General features: G+C 36.4%; 1 protein-coding gene across 1 annotated transcript in view; it reads left to right on the top strand.

The window, feature by feature from the left end:
- Acvr1c (activin A receptor type 1C) overlaps positions 1-26,121 on the top strand; it is a 109,905-nt gene that overhangs the window by 33,631 nt on the left and 50,153 nt on the right. The window contains exon 2 of the mRNA XM_004835920.3: positions 9,381-9,611. Coding sequence (XP_004835977.2) covers positions 9,381-9,611 — 231 coding nt within the window. The remainder of the gene's footprint in view (positions 1-9,380; positions 9,612-26,121) is intronic.

Genomic DNA, 26,121 nt, shown 5'->3' with positions numbered 1-26,121 from the left:
GTTTTAAATTATGGATTTAAAAAATTCATCTCCCACTCATCAGCTCCCACTCCCACCCAGCCTCTTTGAAGACAGGAGTAGGTGATGCTGCCCGTTATGAATTCTTATTACCCAGGGTAAATCTTTGAGCCTTGGGGTCAGTGCTGGAAAGGCCCATATCTAAGATTAATCTTTTAAAAAGAGGAAAAGAAAAGAACAACACCAAAAAAACCAGACCCTTCCTCCTTAATCACTTGCCCTTTTTTCTTCTTTCAGCTCCTCATTTGAAACTCTATTTTTAGCTATGTATATCAACTTCTTACTTTGGATAGTTCCCTTTTATTTCTAGGTTGAAAGTCATCTATTCTTTACCATATCTGATCATATAAATGTGTAACTGTAGATTGTGATAAAAAATTTTGACAAGTGAGCTGCTAAAAACTCTTGAGGACTTTAACTTTAAAATTTTTTTGATGCTTTCACTCTAGACTGAAGACAGTTTTGTCTTTCTCAGTGTATTCTTTTAGCCCTATGGTTTGGCCAACTGTTAATGATGGATTTACTTACTCTTTTCTTTACTATTTTAAATTTCTTTTTTTTAAAAAAAACAAATCAGAGATTTTTTAGATTTTGAAATTTTGACATTTTTGTCATTAGCATTTAGTATTTCATGCTCTCTTTCTGATACGGTTTTAATATGCTTCAGGCTCCTGTTCTTCCACCACTAAACTCTGAGATCCTCTTCCAAATGGTTTTGACTTCCTCTACTTCAGTGGAATTGAAAATAAAAACTAGACTTCCATGACTTAATGGAGCACCAAAATGTGCACTCTGATTGTTCACTTTAGCTTTCATCAGAGTCGATTCTTCTTTGGAACACACTTCCTCCTGAACTGTGATTCCAGGACTGCAACTTTGTGATTCTCTGTTATGCAGTCACTCAGTCTGCCCTTCCTGCATGGTGTCCATTGGTGTGTTCCTCTGTTAGGGTCATAGGTCTTTAGAACTGAAAGGGACACAATATGTCATCTAATTGAATTATTTTTGGGCAAATTAGTTGAAGATACAAGCTTCAAAAACCACATTCCTAGCACTAGGATTAGAACCCTTAACTTGGCCCCTAAATGCCCTGAATGGATCAGGACTCTTGCATTGTTTTGTCTTTTTTACACATTTTTCCATACAACAATTCAGCAATTCCTGATTATAGCAAGATGTTTCTAAAAATTATATCCTTCAGGAATTTGTTCTGATAGATAATTACTTTTCATGGAAATAATGTTTAAGTCATATGGTGTATTCCTGATCAAGAGTTTGTCATCAATTAAGTCAGATATGATGAACAATATATTGAACATAAGTCTGTGATAAACTAAAAAATGGTTTCTTAGTTGGGATAGTGGTGTGTGCCTCTAGTCCCAGTTACTCAGCAGTCAGAGGCAGCAGGCTTTCAAGTTGGAGGCCTTTCCTATTAGCACAGTGAGACTCCATCTCAAAAATAAAAATAAAATTTAAAAATGTATACTATTGTCTAAGTCCTATAAAATAGACTCCAAATGTGCAGGTTGATAAATACACTATTAAAATGTGTCCCGGTTCTGATGGAGGCATTTCCAGGTCACTTTTGGGCAGGTGAACATCTGCACAGAGTGAGCTCATTGTCTCAGGAATATCTAGCAGCCCTGTTCCTTGAGCAAGGAAGTCCCTTGTTAGCTGACAGTGGTCTGCCACTACTAACTTTCTTTGCAATTTAGAACAGGTAATTTATTATTCAGCTTTTCTCAGTTCTCCAAAATATTCCATACTGGTTAAAAATGACCCTTTATAAGGTTGTCACTTCCATGAGACAACATTCTTATGTGGAATATACCCATTGATTATGACACAAAACATAGATCGGAACAAAGAAAGAGCCAATACCCAAGCTCCACTTTTCAACACACAGCCAACCCCCAGCTTAACAATTTCTATTAGAAAAAAGACAAAAGAAACATAACATCCTAAAATATACTTATGTTTTTCAGCATTTGAATTTTTTTTTTTTTTTGTACTGGGGATCAAACTCAGGACCTTGCACTTTCGAGTCAGGCAAGGTGCCACTGAGCTAAATCCCCAGCCCAGAATTTGAAATTTTAGAAAGATATCCTTTACCTTAGTAAAACCAGTTCTCGATTCTGAGATATATGGCCTGCCTTACCTTGTTGGCATTATAATGCTTGCCCTTTCTCTTCTTCCTCCTTTTGTTCTTTTTTCTTTCTTCCTTCCTTTCTTACTTTCACTTCCTTCTTTCTTTTCTTTTGAGCTCTTTTATTTTTCATTTTTAAAGTTAATATTTTAAACTGACAAATCATAATTGTATATATGTGTGGGGTACAATGTGGCGTTTTGACTTATGGGTACAAAGTGGAACAATTACATAGTCACATATTTTTTTTAAGTGATGACCCCCGCTGTTAACATAAATACAGGAAGCATACTACCAATAGGACCTAAATGAATACTCAAATTGAATATGTAATTCAAGGTTTAATTCACAGGTTTCGTTTTCTTCTTATAATTTGGAAAGACTTTATTAGCAATATTTGGGAATATTTTGGTGCAATTAAGGGATTTCTCTTAAATACCCATCCAGCAAGAAAACCTTTCAAAGCTATTGTCCTGAGGCTAGAGCTGCGATCTTCAAGGGGATTAGAGCAGTGAGTTACTTTTTCAGATGAAAAAGCACATTTAAATCCTCATTGTATTGGTAGGTTTCTAGACATTGTTATTTTGAAATTTCAAGTAAGTAAAAGTTGAAGATGTAAGATCCTACTGTTTATTTTAAGGAGATATCGAGTTTTAAGATGCTTAAGAGATGCTAATGTGACGGGAGGTCATTCTGTAAAAAGCAGCCTGCGTCCTTCCTCAGCTGCCACTAGATGGTCCCCAGGTGGTCGGGGAGCGTCCCAGGAGCGCACCCCACGCCCAAGCCCAGCTGACAGCCTGTGCGCCCGGTGACCCCAGACGACTCAGGCAGAAGGAGGTGGGAGTACTGGCTTTCAGGGAGTCAGGGAGGCTCAGAGCCCCGAGCTGCAAGTCCAGGGAAGGAGGGAGACTGAACCTTCCCGGTTGGCCTCACAGTCTAGGCCCCCCACCCCCACCCCCACCCCGCAACCCAGTTCGGTGCTTGTGGGGTTGGGGACTGGCGATGAACTGCTAGAGGGAAAGTGTGACCCAGGCTTTTGACAAAGTGGAGGCAGGGTAGTGTCCCCCTCACCCCCTTTCAGCCTCACATAGGAGATTTCCACACTGCCTGGACGGGGAGGACTCCCGCGCCTTCCCCAGGGCGGTGGATGGTTTGGAGAACTATGAACAAGCCGGGGTGCCGAGGAGCAGGTGTGTCCTCAAGATGCGCCTCAAAGCCTTCCCACCCCACCCACTCGGTGTCCTGCACCGGCCAGGTTGCTACCACACCATCCTAACATCTATTTTTACGTCCGGGGATCGAACTCGGGACCTTGAGCTTGCGAGGCAAGCGGCAAAACCACTGAGCTAAATCTCCGGCCCCATTCTGATATCTTTAATCTCCTCCACAAAGGTCCTTTTATCACGTCTTCTCTCTCCCTGCTTTCTTTTAATTTGTATTTGCCACACAGCAGAATACTCTAATTAAAAAAAAACAAACCTTTGTAACATTTGAAGACTTACTGTAAAGTAATTCATTTAAGAGCTGTCAAAGAGATTTGAGTATTGCCCATAATTTGAATAATCCATATCCAAATTTCATTTAAACTTAAGGTTTAAGTGTCTGAAAGCAATCAAATCATATGAGATGTGATAAAAAATATAGTGAATGTTTAAATAAAAAATTATTACAGTAAAAAACCATTGTCTTTAATCATCCTGAAGATACTCCCCCTTTGTTTGGAACACACTTATTCTGTTGTTCATATCACTTTCTGAAGCAGTTCCAGAGGTCTTCTTTTATAGGTTTCTTTAGTTGCACTGTGGTGGCTGCCTCAATTTCCTGAGGCGATTAAAAATATTTACCTTTCATAGTTATTTTGACTTTGGGGAAGAGTCAGAAGTCACATGGTGCCAACCTGTTGCTCACTGATGTCTGACTTTCAAAGGTAGGAAGGTGAAGGCTGTCATTTACCCCTCTAAACATACTCTTGCATTTTCCTTCTCTGAAAGAAATTAAGAGCGCCCACACAAATAATTTTGTCACCAACTGTTTTAGATTAGGTTGCAACCTTTTATGGTTGAATCATATTTATACAATATTGTAGGAGCTGAGAGACCAAAGCTGTTAATAGTAATTTTGGGAAAGACATTTGAAAAGTGGCCTTTTCAGCTAATAACTATGCTGATGATCAAACATTCAATTGATAATTTTTCTCTGTTAAATAATTTTTAAATTTCACTAAAAGCTTCACGACAGTATGTCTTCATACCTACCCTTTCTGTACTTTGTCACAATGTACAGACTATAAATAAATAAATAAACCACCTCATTCTAGCTGGTTTTAAACTATTTTTTCCATCCTTTCAGATGTCATTGGGAGATGTTTTTATTTCTACTAATAGAGTGCAGAGTAATCAGACATCTAAAGAGTGGTGTTGTTTTGCATGGCTTTTAGTCCTGTGTACTGTTTCTGTGATGGGGTATACACTGTGATTAAAGGATTAGGCAGTGGTCTAACATAAACCACAGACTCAGTACTCCGTTACTTTCTCTCCATTTCTCCAAAATTTCACGATAGTGGAAAGACTGTTACATTCTTATATGATAAATACAGGACAAGACAAATAAGATTTAATACTGACTGGAGGACATCTGCTGAATTGTAAACCAGTGTGATTCACTTACCAAGTGAAATCATTAGTATGTGAATTTGAAGGTACAAACCTATCCTGTGGGTGCTCACGTTTCCAACCCTAGAAATTACCTTAGAAAGGGAAGGCGGGCCTTTGATGTCTTTGACTGTCTGTCCTTCAGACTCGCTGATGCCAGCTTCTTCACATCAGCACACTGATGAGCTTAAGTTGTTCCAGTTGGTAAAGTCTACAAGTAATGAAAAGATATTTTTAGCAGGTAGACACTTTTTCAATTAAAAAAACCTATTTTGTGTTTTAGATAGCCTAGTCTAAAATTAGAAAAACTGAATAGAACAGATAAATGTTTGGGAAAGAAGAAAGGGCAATTATTAGATACTTGTGTTAACCTTGGTCAGTAGATTAGCAAATAGGCTCATAATAATATAGGAAACAGGTAATGTGAAACCAACTTATTGAAAATAGTATTTAGCTCAAAACTACTACTACTTGCCAAACAAGTATTTGGCTTTTAAACCAAAATAGTACATAAATACAAATCAATAAATTTGGTTCTTTTTTTGTACGCTGATGGTTTTTACACTTCTGTACACCAGAAGTGTGAGGGATGTGCTACCCATCATATTTAAATATGGAAGAAAATTTATTTTCTGGTTGATTAGAAATGTGCACATCCTTTGGTAGATGTGGGTAACAGATGTCTTGTGAGTAACAGATGTCTTGGCTTTTACAGACTAATTGGCAAAGAGGGAGAGAAAGGGAGATAATTAAAGGGGTGGAGGAGACACAAGAAAAGTGCAATCTTCCTTGTGGGGAAAAATCTAATACACTTCCTTATTATGGGTAATTGCCTCTTTCTTCAACCTCATTTGCTATCCCTTTCCATATGAGTCGAGTACATTGTAATGAGGAACTATAAGATAAAGAATCATAAGACAGAACTACTGTCTGCTAACAACCAGATTTAGCCTGTCATAGAATATTCTAGCGTAATTGACCAACATCAGGTTTTTACAAAACAAACTTTGAAAGCCCAAGTCTAATCACTAATGGCAACCTATATTTTAATTGGCAGCACAAAGACTTTGCGTTGAGGATGGCTGGTATAAATATAATTTAGTCGTATACAAATGTGATCATATAGTGGACTAGACAGAAATGAAAAACGAGAGACTGAATATGCCATGTATTACTTATACATTGTAAGTCCCATTTAGTGCTGCTGTTTGTTCTCTGTCAGTGCATCAGTACTGCCAATTGACCTAGAATAAATGGAAACATTTAGCAGATGTTTGAAGCCATTATCATTAACAAATCCTCAATTTTGTCAGTGCTTTCCATTGTGTAAGTTTTAAAGTATGGTGTCATTTTCTATGTCTTTTTCACCTAGGTCTATATTATTCTTGTTGGTGTTTTTCACTTTAAACTGAAGGGAATTTTTATAACCTATTAAACGTTTAATGAGTATCCACATTATTTGTTGATCAGAACTATTATGTAATCATTTTCTAAGGAGCCAGTAGAGCTAGGAAAAGAAAGTACTGGGATAGGTACTTAGAGGCTTACTTAGTGCAGAATTCAGATAAGCTGAAAGGTGGGATTGTTTATGCTAGAGGCAAGACACATGGTACCGACTTTTATCTGACCACCTTGCTGAAAAATAGAATATGTTTAAAAATATGATTGAGTTTTTAAAATATTTAAATAATACATCATACTCTTGTCAATTATTCATTTCTGTTTCACTAGAATTATATTTTATTCACAGTTGGTAGAAACTGGTGGAGTAGGAGAATTTGTTTTTTTAAATTGCAGCATTAGTGGGACAGACACAACATTGTGTGCATAGTCTAGAGGCTGTTACATTAAGTTAATCACTTGATCTTCTTGAGGCTCATTTCATATCTGTAAAATGGAGATCATGGGAAATAACTCCCACAGCTGCACTGGGAATTATATGCCACAACAAAAGCACATGAAACTAACATTTGTTTAATAGTTGCCTACTTTATGGTTATCTTCACTCAGTGGATCCATATTCCTTAGTTAGTTGCCTTGATTTCCTGGCTAAGCTTCTCTTCAAAATGGAAAATTCAAGGAGACTGATGAGTCTAGGGACAAATAATTTAAGGTTGTGTGTCAGAAGGATTACTTTACTTCCCACCTTCAGCCCCTTAAAAATGAGAGTGGAGAGTAACCATAGAAGAGCAAGTTTCTCCCTTGCCAACTGTTTTCCATATTTGGTATTAGCAGATTTCCATAAGTTGTAATTTTAAAGTCATAAAATGTTGGTGGTATATGAGACTTCAAGGTTTCTGGAATCACCGCCCCTATCCTGTGTCATTATCCACTTTCAGGGGAAAACCCTGAGGCTCTGTAAAGTTACATGCTATCTCTAAAATCAACAGCAAATGAATGACAAAGTAGGGCTGAGACTTTTGTCCTTTCCTGAATTCTTTGTCTCCATTATCATCAGACACCACCTGCTGTGCGACTGTCTTAGATCTAGTATGTACCATCAAAAGAATGAGAGTATTCAACTTGTCCTTGGTCCTTGGCAGAGCACAAAGAGATGCATTTCTTTCTTATGCCACTTAAATGGTTTCTGCACTCCAATTCATTCAGCTATTCATATATGGATTACAAACACATTTCAATTACTTATATAAGGCAATTAGCTTTACCCTCTTCAGTAGTAGGATAGTTATTATTGTTTATAGAGTAATTTCTGTGTGACAGAAGTCGTCTAAGAGCTTCACATAGATTGACTAATTTACTCTCTTCAACAATACATTTTATTACCTTTCATATAAAAATATGGAATCCCAGAGGGACCAGGTACTGTCTAAGATTACAAAGGTAGTATAACCAGGATTTGAAAGTCTTTGTCAAATCCGAATAAAAAATACTAGAGATTCCACTGCAAGAGGATACCTGGGTTAATGAATATTCCTTTTATGAACTCTGCAAGGAAGTGCCTTAACTAAATTATTAGATTTTATATGAGTTATACAGGGTGTGATTACAAAATATGGTGAATATTTAAAAAAGATTACAGGAGAAGACAGGTTGCCATTAATTCCCTTCAAAATACTTGCATTCACTTCCAACACACTTAACCCATCATTCCTGCCACTTTCTGAAGCAGTTCTGGAAGTCATCTTAGTGACTTTAGTTGTGCTAAAAGGGTTGCCTGAGTGTCCTGAATAAATTAAAAACATTTACCTTTCATGACTATTTTGACTTTGGGAAAGAGCCAGGAGATACATGGTGCCAGATCTAGTAAATAAGGTGGATGAGAACACACCATAATGTTTTTAAAAGCTTGGCTTTTCATTTGGATGGTACTCAGTAACATTCATCATATTTTTTTTTTTATCACAAACTTGAAAAGACACTCATGAAAGAGGACTTTTGAGTAAAAGTTGAGTAAAAAAGTTTTCACCGATAGAACACATATCTTAGGAGGATTCAATAAGTTTTCATTTGAACAATTTAAAGTCTAATTTTATTAACACTGATTCTATGATAAATCTTTGGACAGTCTACTGATTCTGAAGGGGGCAGTTATGAGTTTTCAAATCTTCTTTAAAATAATAATACAAAAATCTTACTTAATATTTTACTATTTAGAAATAATATATTTAAATAAAAATTGAATAAGTTAGAACCACATGACTCTTTATGCTGACAAATATTTTACATCAAGAAATATTTTACTGAACCACTTTGAAGTGTGAGTGTGTGTGTGTGTGTGTGTGTGTAGTAAATGGAGGATATTGTGGTGACATGTGGTAGCAAACAGATTAATTCAGCAGGGTCATTTTTGAAGGTCTTAGTGTTACAGAAATATATTAAACTATATTTTTGATATGCTTGTTTTATGAAATACATGTGTGCTTTAGAGAAGATTGCCCAAAGGTCATGGTCTATGTTCAAATGATTCTCATTTTAAAATGTATTCCTTAGTGAAGAGGGGAAAGAATAATGGTTCATCAATGCCTTATAAAGCTGCTGTGACAATAACAATAATTCTTAAATACCACTGAATATGAAGAATCGCAATTATTTTTAGAGCTGTAAATTTCAATGGTTAGTATTGTGTTTAGAAAATTTATTTAACAAGTTAAAGGAAAAAGACAAGGGAACAGGACACACTAGATTGTTTGGTTACACAGCTGCCATAACACACTTTAATGTTTTACAAATGATGCTGGACAGCACCTCTTGGTTGCTGTGATACTGTTTCCTGGCTTTTCATAGGAGCTATTGATTTAGGAATAAACTGAGTTTAAGAAGAGTTTAGAAATAAAAAAAGAAGAGTTTAGAACACAGATGAGGGAAATATATTAAAACAGTAGGAATTGAATAAAATCACAAAAATGTTAATGATGACAAAAGGTAATTAGGCAGCTTATTTAATAAAACACAAGACTGAGAGTGTAAAAGTATAGTGTGTAAAGTATTGTTTACTTAAATCCTTCCTCAAATTTCATTAAGGTTGAGTTTCTATTCTCAAGTACTGCAAAATAATTTTCCATTATATCTTTTGCATTTTAAAGCTTTTTGTCTTACTCTTCCAGGATTGAAGTGTGTATGTCTTTTGTGTGACTCTTCAAATTTTACCTGCCAAACAGAAGGAGCATGTTGGGCCTCGGTCATGCTAACCAATGGAAAGGAACAGGTGATCAAATCCTGTGTATCTGTCCCAGAATTACGTGCTCAAGTCTTCTGCCATAGTTCCAACAATGTTACCAAAACTGAATGCTGCTTCACAGATTTTTGCAACAACATAACACTGCACCTGCCAACAGGTAAGGGGTTTATCTTTGTTCATTCCAAATTTAATTTTACTCTTGAAAAACTCTAAACATGATAGAAATCAAACTGTCTCATGTTTCTTAAGAAAATCTGTTTTATAGTACTTTTGCTTTTGACTGGCAAAATTCTCTAGAGTCTACTGAGGTTGATTTTTAAAAAATATTGCATATCATTGTCAAAACATTGACAGTAGCATAACAATAGGAAGAAAGTTGTCCGCATGACTTGTATTATTTGAAGTGATTAATGAACCTAAAGTTAACTGTAAATTTTTTATGGATTCTTTTAAAGGGAAAGAATTGAGATGAATACCAAGGAGGAAAAGGGGGAGAAAATGAGCAAAAATCTAATCTACAGTGATAGAAAGTCCAGGCTTGGTGGAAGTGGGGATGAGTTGAGAATGAGTTGAGGTAATGGAAATCCAGTGGTGGTTACATGGTCATATGTATATATCAAAATTCATCAGCTATACATTTAAGACATGTATATTTTATTACATTGAAATTATACTTCATTAAATTTGATTTTTTTTTTTTTTTTTGGTACCAGGGATTGAACTCAGGTCCTTGTGCTTGCGAGGCAAGCGGCAGAAGCACTGAGCTAAATCCCCAGACCTAAATTTGATTTTTAAGGAAGAAACACTGGTGCCTACTTTATTTGAGAGTAGAACACTGTCTTCTATGTATTTAAGCAAAGTTCAGAGTTGGACTGGGAGGGCCCTACTTTCTAGCTACACTAAGTACCTGTGATTTTCACCACTGCATATGAAGCTTCCTGTCCCTTAAGACATTTCTTTGTAGTCTGAGTACTGTTTTTTACTCATACTGACAGAACCATGGTCTGATGAACAGTTCATTATTGAGAAGACACATTAAAGAGGCCATTGCCACAGCTAATGAGATTTCTGTCCTCATCCCCTTAATCTTTTATATTTGGTCATGTATGAAATATAAAGAGCTTTCATTTTAGGGTGTCTCTTGTCCACAGATAAACTCAGGAAGAAAATGTTCACAAAGAAAAATGTCCATAATAAATCTCAGATCACCACCAAATCAAGGAAGTCTATAGAATATAAGTCAGAGAATAAGGGTGACCTAAAAAACAAGAATGCAAGTGGCTTTAGGGGAAGAAATGGACCAACTATAACTTTTGAGTTTGCAATATACAAGATAATGCTGTATAATAGTGTTTCCTAAGGGGAGACACAAGTACCAGTGGCAGTACATGGAAGAATATTAGTGGTTTTTAAGATGAATTAGGGTTGCAAGCATGATACTGGATTGGATCAATGCATGATGTGTATGTATATTGAACAGTCATGCTGGACCCCGTTAGCATGTATAATTAATTCATGTTGATAAATGTAAAAAAACATGATAGTAAATCGCATTGAATTATTACATATTGACTTCTCTTAATTTTTCTGATTTTGTATCTTATTTGCTGCTAGTGTGTCTATAACATTTCATTCTTCTCTCTTAAAGAGAAAACATAACATACTTAACTGGAATGCAATAACATTGTTTTTCTGCATAGTTATCTTCTATTTATAAAAAGTGAACTAGGGCTGGGGATTTAGCTCAGTGGTTCCACTGCCTGCCTTGCAAGCACAAGGTCCCGAGTTCGATTCCCGGTACCAAAAAAAAAAAGGTGAACTAGCTTTTAATTTGTGCTAGTGATACTTTCTGTATGAAGTAAATATTTTTCAGTTAAAAGGGTTGGGTATAAAAATTATTGATATCTGATCTATTTTATACCACTGTGGATTAGGTGTTTTCTCTGAGTTTCATATGAAAGGAGTAATACAGAACATAATTTTGGGGGATTTAGATTGCTTTACTCAGCATAATATTTCTGAGTTTCATTCATGTTGTTGGGTATATCAGTACCTAATTTTATTGCTCAATAATATCCCATTGTATGGATATTCTATAATTTTTAAAATCTCTTCATGTGTTGGCAGGCATTCAGGGATTTCCAGTTGGGGCTACTATTAAAAACCTTCTGAACATTCATATACAAGTTTTTGCAATGTTTTCATTTCTCTTGAAAAATAACCTAGAAGTAGAACACAGCATCATTTGATAAGAATATGTTTAGCTTTAAAGATAGTTTTCAAACGGCTCATAGCATTTTACATCCCCAACAGAAATACGTAAGCAATTAGTCCATAATTTTGCCAATACTTGGTGTAAACAGTTCTTTTGATTTTAGCCATTCACATAGTTGTCTAGTGGTATTTTCTTGGGGTTTCAGTTTGCCTTTACCTGACCACTTGTGATGTTAAATTATTTTTTATGTCCATATTGTTCATTTATGTATCTTCATTTATAAAGTGCCTATTCAGTTGTCTACTAAAATTGGGTTATTTATTTTTGTTCTTTTTCAGAATTGATTTGACTGTTATTAAACCTTGGCATTTTCATTTAAATTTTACAATCAGCTTGAATATTTACATAACACATAATGAGTTTTTTTTATGATTGAGTTGAACACAGATTAATTTGGAAAGAATAGTCATGTTAACAATGTTGGATCTTTTGATACTTAAATATAGTATGTTTCCCCATCTATTTAGTCCTTTTTCAGTTACTTTTAGTGGTGTTTTGTAGTTATCAGAGAACTGATCTTATTCATATTTCATTGAATTTATCATGCTTTTGGAAGCAGTTGTGAATGATATTTTTAATATTCCAATTTCTAAATGTTAAATTGCAATTGTATGAAAAATTAATTTTATATATTGATCTCACATCCTACATGATTGAGAAAATGACATTAGTTTTAGTAGTTTTTAAAAAATTCTGTAGAGCTTTCTACATATACAAATATCCTATATGTGAATCCAGACAATTTTTTATGTCTATTCTTTTTTTTTTGTATTAAATTCATTTATTGGTACATTGTAGGTATACAACACAATTACATTTCTCATTGGGAATTGTACCTTTATATAATGCATCTTGGTTCTTCTTTTTTCCCCATCCTAGCCCTCCCTTCATCCCCTCTACCCTTCCCTATTTACAAAGACTTTATTTCCATTTTTTCCATTTCTCAGCATTTTTTCCTTTCCTTTCTTTTCTTTCCCCTGCCTCTCCCACTACCCCTACCCTTTTGGACCTTTTCTTCCTATTTTACATTATCAATTATTCATTCTAATCATTGGTACATTTTAGGTATACAATATAATGACATTCATCATTGGAAATTTGCACCTTTACATAGTCTCTCTTGGTTCTTATTATTCACCCTTGCCCAGCCTTCCCTTCAACCCCTCCAGTCCTCCCTATTTACAAAGATTTTGTTCCTATTTTTCCATTTTCTCCTATTAATCCCATTCCCTTCTATCCTTTCCCTTAACACTCCAACTTCCTTCCCCTTTGCCACTTTTCTTCCTATTTCACATTACCTATTATACCTTTAGTTCTTATTTACACTTTCAGTTTCTCACACCAGAGAAACTATTTGGTATTTACACATGTGTGTCCTATTTATTTCACTTAAGAGTATTGCCTCAATGTGCATCCACTTAGTTATAAATGTCTCTAATTTCTCACTTTTTATGGCTGAGTAGTACTCCATTTTATAAAAATACCACATTTTCTTTATCCAGTCTCCAATTGATGGGCATTTGGGCTGTTTCCAAGTTTTAGCTATTACAAACTGCGCTGCTATGAACATGGGTGCACATATATCACTGTGGTATGATTCTTTTAATTCTTTGGGGAAGGTCCCCAGCAGTGGAATAGCAAGATCAAATGGGACTTCCAGTCCTAGTTCTTTGAGGTATCTCCATACTGATTTCCACAGTGCTTGCACCAGTCTACACTCCCACCAGCAGTGGAGCAGGGTTCCTCTTTCCCCACAGCCATGCCAGCATTTGTTATTGGCTGATTTCATGATAGCAGCCATTCTTTCTGGAGTGAAGTGGAATCTCTGTTTTCATTTGCATCTCTCGAATGACCAGTGATGCTGAACATTTTTTCATGTATTTATTTGCTATTTCTACTTCTTTGTCTGAGAAATGTCTGTTCATTTCAGATGCCCACTTTCAGATTGGATCTTTAAATTTGGGAGGTCTGATCTTTTTAAATTCTTTATAGATTCGAGATAGTAGACCCTTGTCTGAGGAAGAGCAGGTGAAGATTTTTTCCCACGTTGTGGATTGTCTCTTCACACTGCTGGTGGTTTCTCTTTCTGTGCAGAAGCTTTTTAATAAGAAGGATCCCATTTGTTGATTGTTTGTGCTAGTTCACGGGCAACTGAGGTTTTGTTCATAAAATCTTTTCCTACACAGATGTCTTCAAGGGTTCTACCTAACTTCTGTTCCAACTGGTTCAGAGTTTCTATTTTAATATTTAGATCTTTAATCCATTTTGATTTTAGTTTAGTGCATAGTGAGAGATATAGGTCTAGTTTTAATCTTTGGCAAGTTGAAGCCCAATTTTTCCAGCACCATTTATTAAAGAGGCTATCTTTCCTCCAGTGAGGGTGTTTGGCTCCTGTATTGAAGATGAGATGGCTGAGTGTGTCTGGCGTTGTTTCTGCATCTTCTAATCTGTTCCACTGGTCCTCAAGTCTGTTTCTTTGCCAGTACCATGCTGTGTTTATCACAGTAGCTTTGTAGTATAGTTGCAGGTTGGGGATTGTGATACCCCCTGCCATGTCTCTGTTACCTAGAATTGCTTTTGTTATTCTGGGTCTCTTCTTCTTCCAAATGAATTTTTGGATTGTTTTCTCAAGGTCTATGAAGTATGCTGCTGGGATCTCAATTGGAATTGCATTAAATCTATATAGCAGTTTTGGAAGTATGGCCATTTTCACTATATTAATCCTTCCTACCCAGGAGCAGGGGATGTCTGTCCATTTCCTGATATCATCTTCAATCTCTCTTTTCAGAGTGCCATAGTTTTCAGAGAAGAGGTCTTTGATTTCATTTGTTAGGATGATTCCTAGGTATTTCAGTTTTTTGGATGCTATTGTGAAAGGAATTCTTTGCCCTATTTCTCTCTCAGTGAGTCTGTCATTGGTGTAGAGGAAAGCTATTGATTTTTGTGTGTTGACCTTGTAACCAGCTACTTGACTGAATTTGGTTATTAAGTCTAGAAGACTTTTGGAGGTGTTCTTGGGGTCTTCTATATAGAGTATCATGTCATCTGCAAATAATAACAATTTGACTTCTTCTTTACCTATCTTTATTCCTTTTATTTCTTTCTCTTGTCTAATTGCCGTGGCTAATGTTTCCAGAACTATATTGAACAAAGAGCGGGGTTAGTGGACATCCTTGTCTTGTTCCTGATTTGAGTGTGAAGGATTTCAGTTTTTGACCATTTAGTATGATATTGGCTGTTGGTTTTTCATAGATGGCTTCTATCAGTTTGAGGTAGAGACCATCTATTCCAATGTTTTGTAGGGTTTTTATCATAAATGCATGTTGGATTTTGTCAAATGCTTTTTCTGTTTTTATGGAGATAATCAAATGGTTTTTGTCCTTGGCTCTATTGATATAGTGTATTACATTGATTGATTTTCGTATATTGAGCCATCCCTGCATCCCTGGGATGAATCCCACTTGATCAGGGTGTATGATCTTCTTGATGATCTTCTGCATTCTGTTTGCCAGTATCTTATTAAGGATTTTTGCATCTATGTTCATGAGTGAGATTGGCCTATAGTTCTCTTTTTCAGTTGAGTCTTTCTCTGCTTTGGGGATCAAGGTGATACTTGTTTCCAGGAATGAATTTGGGAGTATTGCTTCCCTTTCAATTTCATTGACGAGTTTAAACAATAGTGGCAGCAGTTCCTCTCTAAATGTCTTGTAGAATTCAGCAGTGAAGCCATCAGGGCCCAGAATTTTCTTAGTTGATAAGTTTTTAATTACATTTTCAATTTCATTGGTTGATATTGGGTTGTTCAGAATTTTTAGGTCTTCTTCATTCAACTTTGATAATTCATATGTATCTAGGAATCTGTCCATTTCTTCTGTGTTGTCCATCTTATTGGCGTATAGGTTCTGGAAGTAGGTATTGATGATCATCTCGATTTCTGCTGGGTCTGTTGTAATTTCACCCTTTTCATTCCTAATTGCATGGATTTGGGCCTTTTCTTTCCTTTTTCTGATGAGGTTGGCTAAGGCTTTGTCAATTTTGTTTATTCTTTTGAAGAACCAACTCTTGGCTTCATTGATTTTTTGTATCATTCTCTTAGTCTCCATTGCTTTGATTTCTGCTCTGATCTTTATAATTTCCTCCCTTGTATGAGCTTTGGGTTTGTCCTGCTCTTCTTTTTCTAGAAGCTTGAGGTTCAGCATCAGGTTGTTTAATTGGGCTTGTTCTGTTTTCCTAATATGTGTATTCACTGCTATGAATTTCCCTCGTAAGACTGCTTTCATTGTGTCCCATAGATTCCGATATGTTGTATTGTCATTGTCATTTAATTGAAGGGACTGTCTGATTTCTTCTTTAATTTCCTCTGTGACCCATGGGTTATTCAGAAGTGTGTTGTTCAATTTCCATGTGTGTATGAAATGTTTTGAGTTTCTTTTGCTGTGGATGTCCAATTTCATCGCACTGTGGTCTGATAATATACAGGGGATAACTTCAATTCCTTTGCACTTACTTAAACATGTTCTATGTGTGAATATGTGGTCTCTTTTTGAGAATGACCCATGTGCAGCTGAGAAGAATGTGTATTCTGATTTTGTGGGGTGGAAGACTCTGTAAACATCTGTTAAGTTCATTTGTTCAAGAGTTCGATTGAGTTCTAGTATTTCATTACTTATTTTTAGTCTAGTTGATCTATCTATTTGTGACAGTGGGGTGTTGAGGTCCCCCACTACAATTGTATTAGTGCATATATGACTTTTCACGTCTGTTAGTATTTGTTTTATATAGTTGGGTGCACTAGTGTTTGGTGCATAGATATTTATGATTGTCATCTCTTCCTCTTGGATTCTTCCCTTTACAAGGATGTAGTGTCCTTCTTCGTCTCTCTTAATCAGTGTTGGTTTGAAATCTACTTGATCTGCAAACAGGATAGCTAGTTCTGGTTTTTTTGGGGGTTCCCGTCACATCGAGTATTGTTTTCCACCCTTTAACCAGTTTTTCCTGGTCTTAAGAAGAAGGTATTCTGTCTCTTCCTTTTACATGTGGTGTTAACTGTAGGCTGTAGATGCCTGTTATCAATTGAAGAAATTTGCTTTTATTTCTAATTTGGTGATATTTTAAAAACATCTTGATGGAAATTAATCTTTTTCAAGCATCTTCATAAATTTCCTGAGGTTATCTATATAATGTTTCTTCTTTAGGTTCTCAATGTAATGGATTACATTAATTGGTGTAGTAGTCAGCTTTTCTGTTGCTGGGACAAAAATACCTGACACATGCCATTAACAGGAGAGGACGTTTACTTTTGGCTCACAGTTTTAGCCCATGGTTGGCAAGGCTTGACATGGCAAAGGAAAGCTGCTTAACTCATGGTAGCCAGGAAGGGGGGGGGAGAGAGAGAAAGAGAGAGAGAGAGAGATTGGCAACAAGAATATCCCCTTCCTGTCACACCCCCAGTGACTCACGGCTATTAAGGCCCCACTTCATACAGCACAGTCAAATGGGAACCAGTGATAGATGAATCCACAGATGAACATGCTGTCCCCACCACCCAGTCTTTTGCCCAAAGCCCCACCTCTGAACACATGACACTTTTGGGAGATACTCTTGAACCAAGCCATAATAATTGAACTTGAAACATTACAACAGGGAAGGTATATGTTGCCTAGCCACGAATTAATATGCCTACATTTAATGCTACATGATGTTTCATTGAATTCGAACTTCTTTACTTAAGCTAAGAACTTTTTCTTTCAATGTCATCATATAGTAAGTGGATATTAAATTGAAAAAGAGACCATGTGGTACATGCGGTGCAGTCATCTTGTGTGGGATTGTTCTCTCTGTGAGGTAGCATTACATGATTATTAGCTGTATTTGGAACAGCAGCTGTTTAGAGAAGAGATGAGAACTTCCAAGCTTAGCACCCACACAATACTGGCCAACCACTCTGCTGTTTCTGTGTCATCTGTAAGTGCATTTGATATCCCCTGCTCTTCCTAGAAGGGATCTGTCAACTTAAAATGTAATCATAAGCACACACTCACACACACACACACACACACACACACAGGAAAGCACTCTGAGAACTAGGTAGTAACATTGCTGCAGTACTTAATAGTTGGTGTGATGTTCAAGGGCAGAGCAGTAGAAGAAGGTCATGCAGTGACCAGAAGAGGTTGGGTAAAATCTGGGACTTCCCTTGGGGGCCCAGGTGGAAGTCCAGTAGATCCTTGGCTGTGTCTCTTTCATCCCTCATCCTGGACCAGCAGGGACAATTCTGGTTAGTGGACTCAATCAGGTTCAGAGCCTCCTCAGTCTTGGCATGTTTCAGCTGGCCCTCTTCTATGCTTAGATCCTGTATGTAATGATTAGACTTTGGCTTTGTTTCTTTGTGACAAAATTTCTGCCTTGAATGCAGCAGGTGCCTCTGGTGCCCCATCCCCTTGCTGCTGGTACCTTAGTAACTCAATAATTGGAGAATGGCTGGCACTTACTCTTGCCCTGCTGAAAATCCTCTTAGTGTACGATGCTAATTCTTAAAATGTTAGTGGCTTTCATACAGGTTTCTATTGTGGCAAACAGTAAGAAATGCATTTTACATAATTCCTGCACATGTACAAAAACTGAAACAAGAATTTTACCAAGCATACTCACCCTTAAAACACATAAGGTAGTTTGATCTTTGCTGTTTCATTAAATATAAATGCAGGTCAGGTCTCCCTAGTAGGTTTGTTTGCAGTTTAAGAAACTCTAATTGATATCTAAAATGTAGTGTTTTCAAATGGAGCAAGGACACATTATTTTAATTCACTAGTACAAAAAGACTTTTTAAAATTTTAGTTACTGTTTGAATTTTATATGTTTCTTTTTAAGTGGCCTTTATAAAACCTTCCTAGCTCTTTATTTTAAATATTAAAATAGATTGAAATCAAATGAATTCAAATCATTATGAGAAAAATTTAATTTAAATCACATTAAATTCAATCATTTGCCCCTTAAAAATACCTCTTTTTTTTTTTTGGTGCCGGGGATCGAACTCAGATCCTTCCACTTGTGCAGCAGGCGGTGAAACTACTGAGCTAAATCCCCGGCCCAAAAATACCTCTTTATTTGATATTTCACTGGGTTCAATTTTTAGGAGCTAATTGCTTAACTTGATAGAAGCTATTTTATGTTTGTTAGAAATATAATATTAGAAAACTTGACCTCTTTCTCAAAGCCTTATTAAAATATATATCTTTGATGCCGTTAGAGAAGTAATCTTAATCTTTGTTTTTTTCTGGTACCGGAGATTGAACTCAGGACCTCACACTTACGAGGCAGGCACAGTGCCATGGGCTACACCCCCAGCCCAGGAGAAGGAATCTTCCAACTTGAACTGGTTCTCATAAATACTTTTTTAAATATTATATTAAACTCAGAAGACAATACACATTTTCCAAATTTGCAATTTACTGAAACAGTACTTGGAGTTTATGTCTTTATAAACAACAAATATGTTATTATTGTCATAGAACAAGCGTAGTATTGGATATTTTAAAATTGAATATAGACTATACAAATCAGATAAAGAATGGAAACATATATTTAACTGAGCTCACCCTATTTCTTCTTATTTATTTTTAGACCAGATCACAACTTCCTTCGATTTCAATATTGTTTGCCCCCCTTCCTGTGTGCTGCAGTTCTTGCTCAGACTCTAGTGTCCTTTGATCTGTTTCTTCCAGATTTTATTAGATTTCCGAATGGTCACAGTGAGTGCAAGATAGTCCACTCTCAGCCTCCTCTGAGATGAAAAGAGAAGCTATTTTTCTGGGAAAGACTCATCTTCAGAAGTAAATGATTTAACCTTTACCTTCCAAGAATATTTCCATTTCAGAAAGAAAAGCATTATGGGCACAATTAGTATGCACTGAAGGGAAGATCCCAGCAGGGTAAATGAATAGGTGAAAAAGTTCCATACTCAGTGGAAGTTTGGGTGTTTGTTCCTACAGTGTTTTCTGACTGGAAGTCCTGTAACCCATTCCTCTCAGTACTTCTAACAATTCCTTTACTTATTTGGTATAAATTGAGCCTTCTCTCTCTATTTTCTGTATCTCCTGAACTCTTGTTCTTTATTTTTTAATCTTTGACTCTTTGATAAGTTCAATATCTATGGATTCTGTGGGTTTGATTCTACTGACTTTTGCTCCTGCAGACTCATATTCTTGGTGGCTTCTTGTGCGGTTTGAGTTTTTGATTGTAAGTTCTCATTTTTGGGAATTTTGTATGGAGGAAATTTGAAGCGTGTATTTAACACTAGTTCCTTCAGAAAAGATTTACATTAGTTTTTGTCAGGTGATTGGGTGTGCTACCAACCCAGGTCTGTCCAGTGTTTTGATCAGGTCTTTGGGGCCAGCATATAGGGTGAGTTGTGACTGTAAACCCGCTGTAGGGGTACACACTCCCCATGAGGAACTCTCACAGAGAAATGATTTTTCTTCTCTATCCAAAGCCAGGGTTGACACACAGGAGTATGTACCCTGTCTCCCCGTATGAAACATTTTTTGTTTTGTTTTGTTTTGTTTCCAAGGTAATATAATTTATCCACAGTTACCTGGATTAGGTAAGGAACTCTGCTCTGCCCTTCTGCTGTTTCAGGAGCCATATTTTATCTCCTGACTCTGGAAACCAAGCACTTGGCCAGCATGGACTGGCAGACACCTCCAGGTAAATGGCATTGCCAATGCTTGGATGCCTCTGTGGATTTAAACCATATTTTTGGCCGCTAAGTAATTCATTTGTTCTTCTAACAGTCTAACCACAAAAGAGAAAACATTTTTTTCAATTATATTTCATTTAACATTTTCATGTGTACTATACCAAAAAGGGTTTCCGTGAGCCTCTATAGTGCAACTTGGCAAAAATGGAAATTCAGGGATGGTTTATTTTGGAAATGATACTGGCATAATTATCTATCCATCTGGAAGAAAACAGGATTGTACCACAGTGTCATACCATATACAAAAATAAATTACAGCTTGATTAAATATCTAATTGTGACATATAAAACAATTTAAATGTCAGAGGAAAATTTAGAAAAAAGATTTTCAGGACTTTATAGTATGAAAGCTGTTCTTAAGTAAGACAGGAAACTCAGCTGCTATTAAAGGAAAAGAGATATAATTGACTCCATGAAAACTAAAATAAAAAATGAATTATAAAAGAGAATATGAATAAGACCAAAAGATAAATAAAATGTTGGATATAAATATTTGCAGAATATATTACTGGAAAAAATATCTGTTTAAAAGATGAAGAGCATGTGCATGTGTGTGCATGTGTGTATGTGTGTGTGTGACAAAAGAAGGATTGGAGGAGGTGAAAGAGAGAAGGAGGTGCTAAATGAAAAAATGAGCAAAGGACACCAACAGAAATTTTACAGAAGAGAAAATCCAAAGTGAGTAAAACACTGTTAAACTTCACTGGTAGCTGGAGAGATGTAAATTGAAATAACATATTTTCCACCCATTCCATTGACAGAAGTTTAAAAAAGTGATGTGTCCATCAAGATGTTTCCAAATAAAAGTATTAGAAAATTAGATAATGATACCTTAAATGAAAGAATTCACTGACTCACATGATAAGAAATCTGGAAGTAGCCTGGTTCTATGTATTCTTAATAAAGAGACTGAACAATGTCAGCAGCCTACTTCAGGCTTCCTGTTTGTCAGTTAGTGAGCGTCCAGATTGCTCACGGCATTACTAACTTCCTGATATGTTTTATCTTGTACTCTTTTCTTGATGGAATCTACTTTTACTAATGAAGCAAGAATTGGTTTTTTGTTGTTGTTCCTTAAGGACCTTAAGTTTCAAGAAAGACAAAAGTCAAGAAACAAGTTTTGCCCAAGTTAGTTAATCTAGTAGAAAACCCTTATGTTTAGCTGAGATATCAAAAATGTTATTCTTTGTTGCAAATTTAAACTGATTATAAATTCAACTCTTTCTAAGGTAGGAGGGCTGGGTTTATTATTAAGCAGAACAGGAAAACAAACAAACAAACAAACATATGAACAAATAATAGCTTGTTCCCGAGAAGCTGTGAATGTGTGTTGAGTGTCACGCAGACTTCAGGGTGGAGTCCCACTGCCCAATGGTGTGGGGCTCTCCAGACAAACACTTCCTTTAATTTAAGATCTTCTTATTGGTGAGCTCAGTTGCCTGCCAGAAGAAAGTCACTCTGGAGGAAGGTCCTTTAATATTGGGCCTCAAAAAAACACGATAAATGTGCTGCGAAGGACATGACCAGGACACAGTGCGGAATAACTGAGCACATGGGCATGCAAGACAGCACGAGGGAGAGTCAGGAAAGCACACACGTCAACAGTAAACGGTGGCAGTTACCAGACAATAATTATAGGCTAAATATTTTTCTATGTTTAAAGGAACAAAAGGCAAGTTTGAATATATTTTTAGAGCATAAGAAACCATACCAAGTTGATCTAGCAGATATGAATAATAACAAAGAAAATGTTTTAAAATTAAAAATACAATAACTAAAATTAAAAACTGAAGGAATAGGTTTAACGACAACTAGTGTGACAACAATTGAAGAGAGAATTAAAAATCTGAAATATAGCCAGAAAAATTATGTGCAGTATGTAAATATGAAGAGGATGACAAAATAGAGGAAAATGAAAGATTTAGCATGTGCTCTTACACAGTGGTCCAAAAGAGAAGAGAGGAAAAAATGAACCAAATTAGTATCTGCAGATCTCATAATTTTCCAAAATTTATGAAGGACAACAGTTCATAAATCTCAGAAATTCAATGAATATCAAAAAGATAACCACAGAGAAACTCAGCCAGGCTTGATGGTGCCTGCTGTCATCTCAACTGTCTGGGAGGCTGAGGCAGATGGTTTGCAAGTTCAAGTAGCCTGGGTGACTTAATGAGACCCTGTCCCAGAACAAAAAATAAAAATGCTAGAGTGCTGGGGTTGAAGCTTGGTGTGAATGTGCTAGGATTGATCCCCAGAAACACAAACACACACACATGTGTGTGTGTGCATGCATGTACACACAAATTTCTGAGATGAAAGTTTATAGAAATATTGAAATTAAAGAAAAAGAAAAGAAATAGTGAAACTTGTGATGGGAAAAATACAGTATACCTTATACATCAAACAAACAAATATTTTGGTTTACTTATATTAATAGAAGGCAAGATAAACTTGAGTTCAGGGAATCTTATTTGTGTTAAAGGGCCTGATTTGTGGCTTGGTGGTAAAGCACATGCTTAGCATGCATGAGGCCCTGTGTGCCATCTCCGGCACCAAGAAAAATGTATGTATACTTATGAGGAGAGACTAAAAATAAAGAGCATACAGCTTTACAGTTCTATAAGGAGAAGTAGAGAAGTCCATAATCTCAGAGAGAGATTTTAATATAGCACTGTTTTGGTAATCGGTAGATAAATTTCTAGAAAATTATAATTTACTAAACCCAAACAGTCTAATGACGTTAAAGAACTTGAGCCAGTGATCCTAAACAAGCAGTACAAAAACATTTCCTTTAAGAATATTTCAGAGCCTAAGAGGATCAACCAGAAAATTCTGCTAAATTTCCAGAACAGATAATTCTTACATAAACTCTTCCAAAACATACAGTAGAAAATACTCCACATCTCACATATGTATAACATTGATAATAAAAACCCAACAAAGACAGTTGGAAAAAAAAAAGAAAATTGTGTCGTGATCACTCAGGTTTGCAAATATCAGAAATTTGACCTGGAACCAGAATGGAAATGAGATTCTGGGAACCATAGTTCAAATTTACTCAGGTTGGTGACCAAATGATAAAAGAATGATGAAATGACTTTTTATTAAAGGAAGGAAATAATTATTCCTCAAATGAAGATAATGGTTTCCCTGGAAGGCTACCATACGGCCTTGCAGGAAGGAGGAGGTTGTGATAATATCAGGATCTTTCAGAGCAGGGGTGGAGGGAAGAGTGGGTTATCCACGGGAGTGTGTAATTACAGTAGTATTTAGAGATCATCATTCATCAGTTCCAGAAGGTGTAGAAGTACCAAAAGTGATGAGTACCGAACCAATTGCTTGGGCTGGAAGGAGTAGCAAGTCACCAAGCAATTGACACTGATGAGTTCTCACTGTAAAGTTTGTGAGCTGAGAAATGATGGGTCCCCAGACAATATTTTCATGTCAAAATGAGTGGAGAACCAAATTGGATGAGTTTCAAAGTGGCTGAGTTACCCAGGTCTGATGGTGTGTGTTATATTCTATCTATGTATTATGTTCACTTTTCTGTATATCCATTAAATTGCACAACAAAAGAGAAACATCAAGTTTTAACATTATGCTTGCTTATCAGTAAATTTGTGGAAGGTTACACATTCTGTTGACATCTGGATTTGGGGATGGAGAGAACTCACAGAGGACATAATTTAACTCTTTCTTTGTAAATTCCTATACTATCTGGCTTTTTTCTTTCCTTAATGACCCAAGCTTAAAACAAATGACTTCCCAATAAATATTTCAAAGACAGCTGTTTTCTTTCAGTGACTATTTTGTAGAATTTAGACTTGTAGTCAGTCAGTCTTTTGACTATCTACCTAACAGACAATATTTTCAGTTGTTCTTGCAGCTAAATGTGGCCATCTGACTGAGTTATTTTAATAAGGTGAGTGGTGGTCATTTGGAGAGCTTCAGAGAAAGTTCACTAAAACAGAATTGGCAGGTCACTATACCATCTTCTTCCGTGCTGTCTGGATGTAATGGCTGGAGTTTCAGCAGCTGCCCTGGATCGTGAGGATTTCTGCTACACCGTAGGGATGGCAGCAGGGGAACCTGCTCTGAAAACTTCATAGAGACACCCTGCTGACTGATGTACCCATTTGCCAATGTCTTTTACATAGGAGAGGATAAGAAACTTGTATTTGATTTCCTTTGTCATCTATAGTTCAATCTAGTTTTAATTAACATGAACACAGCAAAGCAACTCATCCAGCGTTTGATCTGACTGTGGGTTGTAGCGAGCCAACAGACAGGTTTCATGTGATCTGTATAGTTTCTGGAAAATAGAAATGCATTTGTTTATAAAGTTGAAAAATTTAAGAGTCAGCTGTGGTATAAATATTTGTGTAGCACTGAAATTCGTCGGTGAAATCCTCCGCCAAGGTGATAAAGTTGGAGGTGGAGCCATGGGGGAAGTTGGTTAAGTCATGAGGGTGGAGTTCCCATGAATGGGACCAATGCCCTTATGGAAGAGACCTCTTGGAACTTCTTCTACCATGAGGACAAAGTGATAAGGGGCCACTTAGGAGCACGCAAGTGGGCCCGCACCAAGTGTGGGTGTTGCTGATGCTTGACCTTGGACTTCCCAGCCAGGACTGTGATAAATACATTTATATTGTTTGTAAGTTACCCAGCTTATGGTATTTTGTTATAGCAGCTGAATGGACTAGGACCAAGTCTCAGCATAAAAGCCAAGATTCCTAGCTTGTCTTGAAAAATCAGAAGATTTAGCATTCCTGAGCTCTCCCTCAGGCTTTCAGCTGGTTGAAGCTGCACAGTGACTAGCTTTTCTTTATTGGCCATAGGCTTTTCCTATTCATTTCTTTCATTCAATATATATATGGAGCTTTATATCCACTGTCCTAGAGTTCCCATTATCACTAGTTAGGATATTTTAATACAGTTGAGTTGTTCTGTTTAACATAATTTTATATTTTACTTTTCTTCCTTAATATTAAAAATATATGTCTATACAGAGGCAGGAGGGGCCTGAGGCAGGAGGATCACAAGTCCGAACCTAGCCTGGAAAACTTGGTGATTAGTGAGACCTTGTCTCAAAATACAAATAAAAAGGGTTGGGGATGTAGCTCAGTGCAAAGGCCCTGGATTTAATCCTTACACTATACACACAAAAAAAGTCTTTCTATGTGAAGGAAACAGATTTTGTTGCTTCTTTTATGGGTGGGTTCCATTGTTGTTTACAACAAATAATTTTTGGTAATTCTAGGTCATACCAGAGATGTGCTTAGAGAAATAGCTGCAATATGAAATAATATCTAAAGCATTCTGAAATTGTCTACAAGTTCATTTAGCAATAGGCCAGAAAGCCTAGGCCACTGGTGATGAACCTATGGTACATGTGCTGCACTGGGGTGTTTGTATCATTGAAAGCTCTAAAAGGTTCGCCATTACCTGCCTAGGCTATAGAATCTATTTTGAATATTTATGCTAATTACAACCCTTCATATGGAAATAGACTGTTCAACAAAATCTTTAAGTTTCAGTTATCTTTGTTCTCATTTTGCTATCAAAAACACACAATACTTGAAAGGCTAAGTATAGTAATAATTTCTGATTTTCCCTTCCAGGTTTCAAAAC

Source organism: Heterocephalus glaber, unplaced genomic scaffold (assembly GCF_053883595.1).
Source record: "Heterocephalus glaber isolate CG9 unplaced genomic scaffold, H.glaber_assembly_v1.0 deba00000347, whole genome shotgun sequence".
Classification (NCBI taxonomy): Eukaryota; Metazoa; Chordata; class Mammalia; order Rodentia; family Bathyergidae; genus Heterocephalus; species Heterocephalus glaber.
Note: the sequence above shows the minus strand (reverse complement) of the source record. Positions and strands in the feature narration are given on the sequence as shown.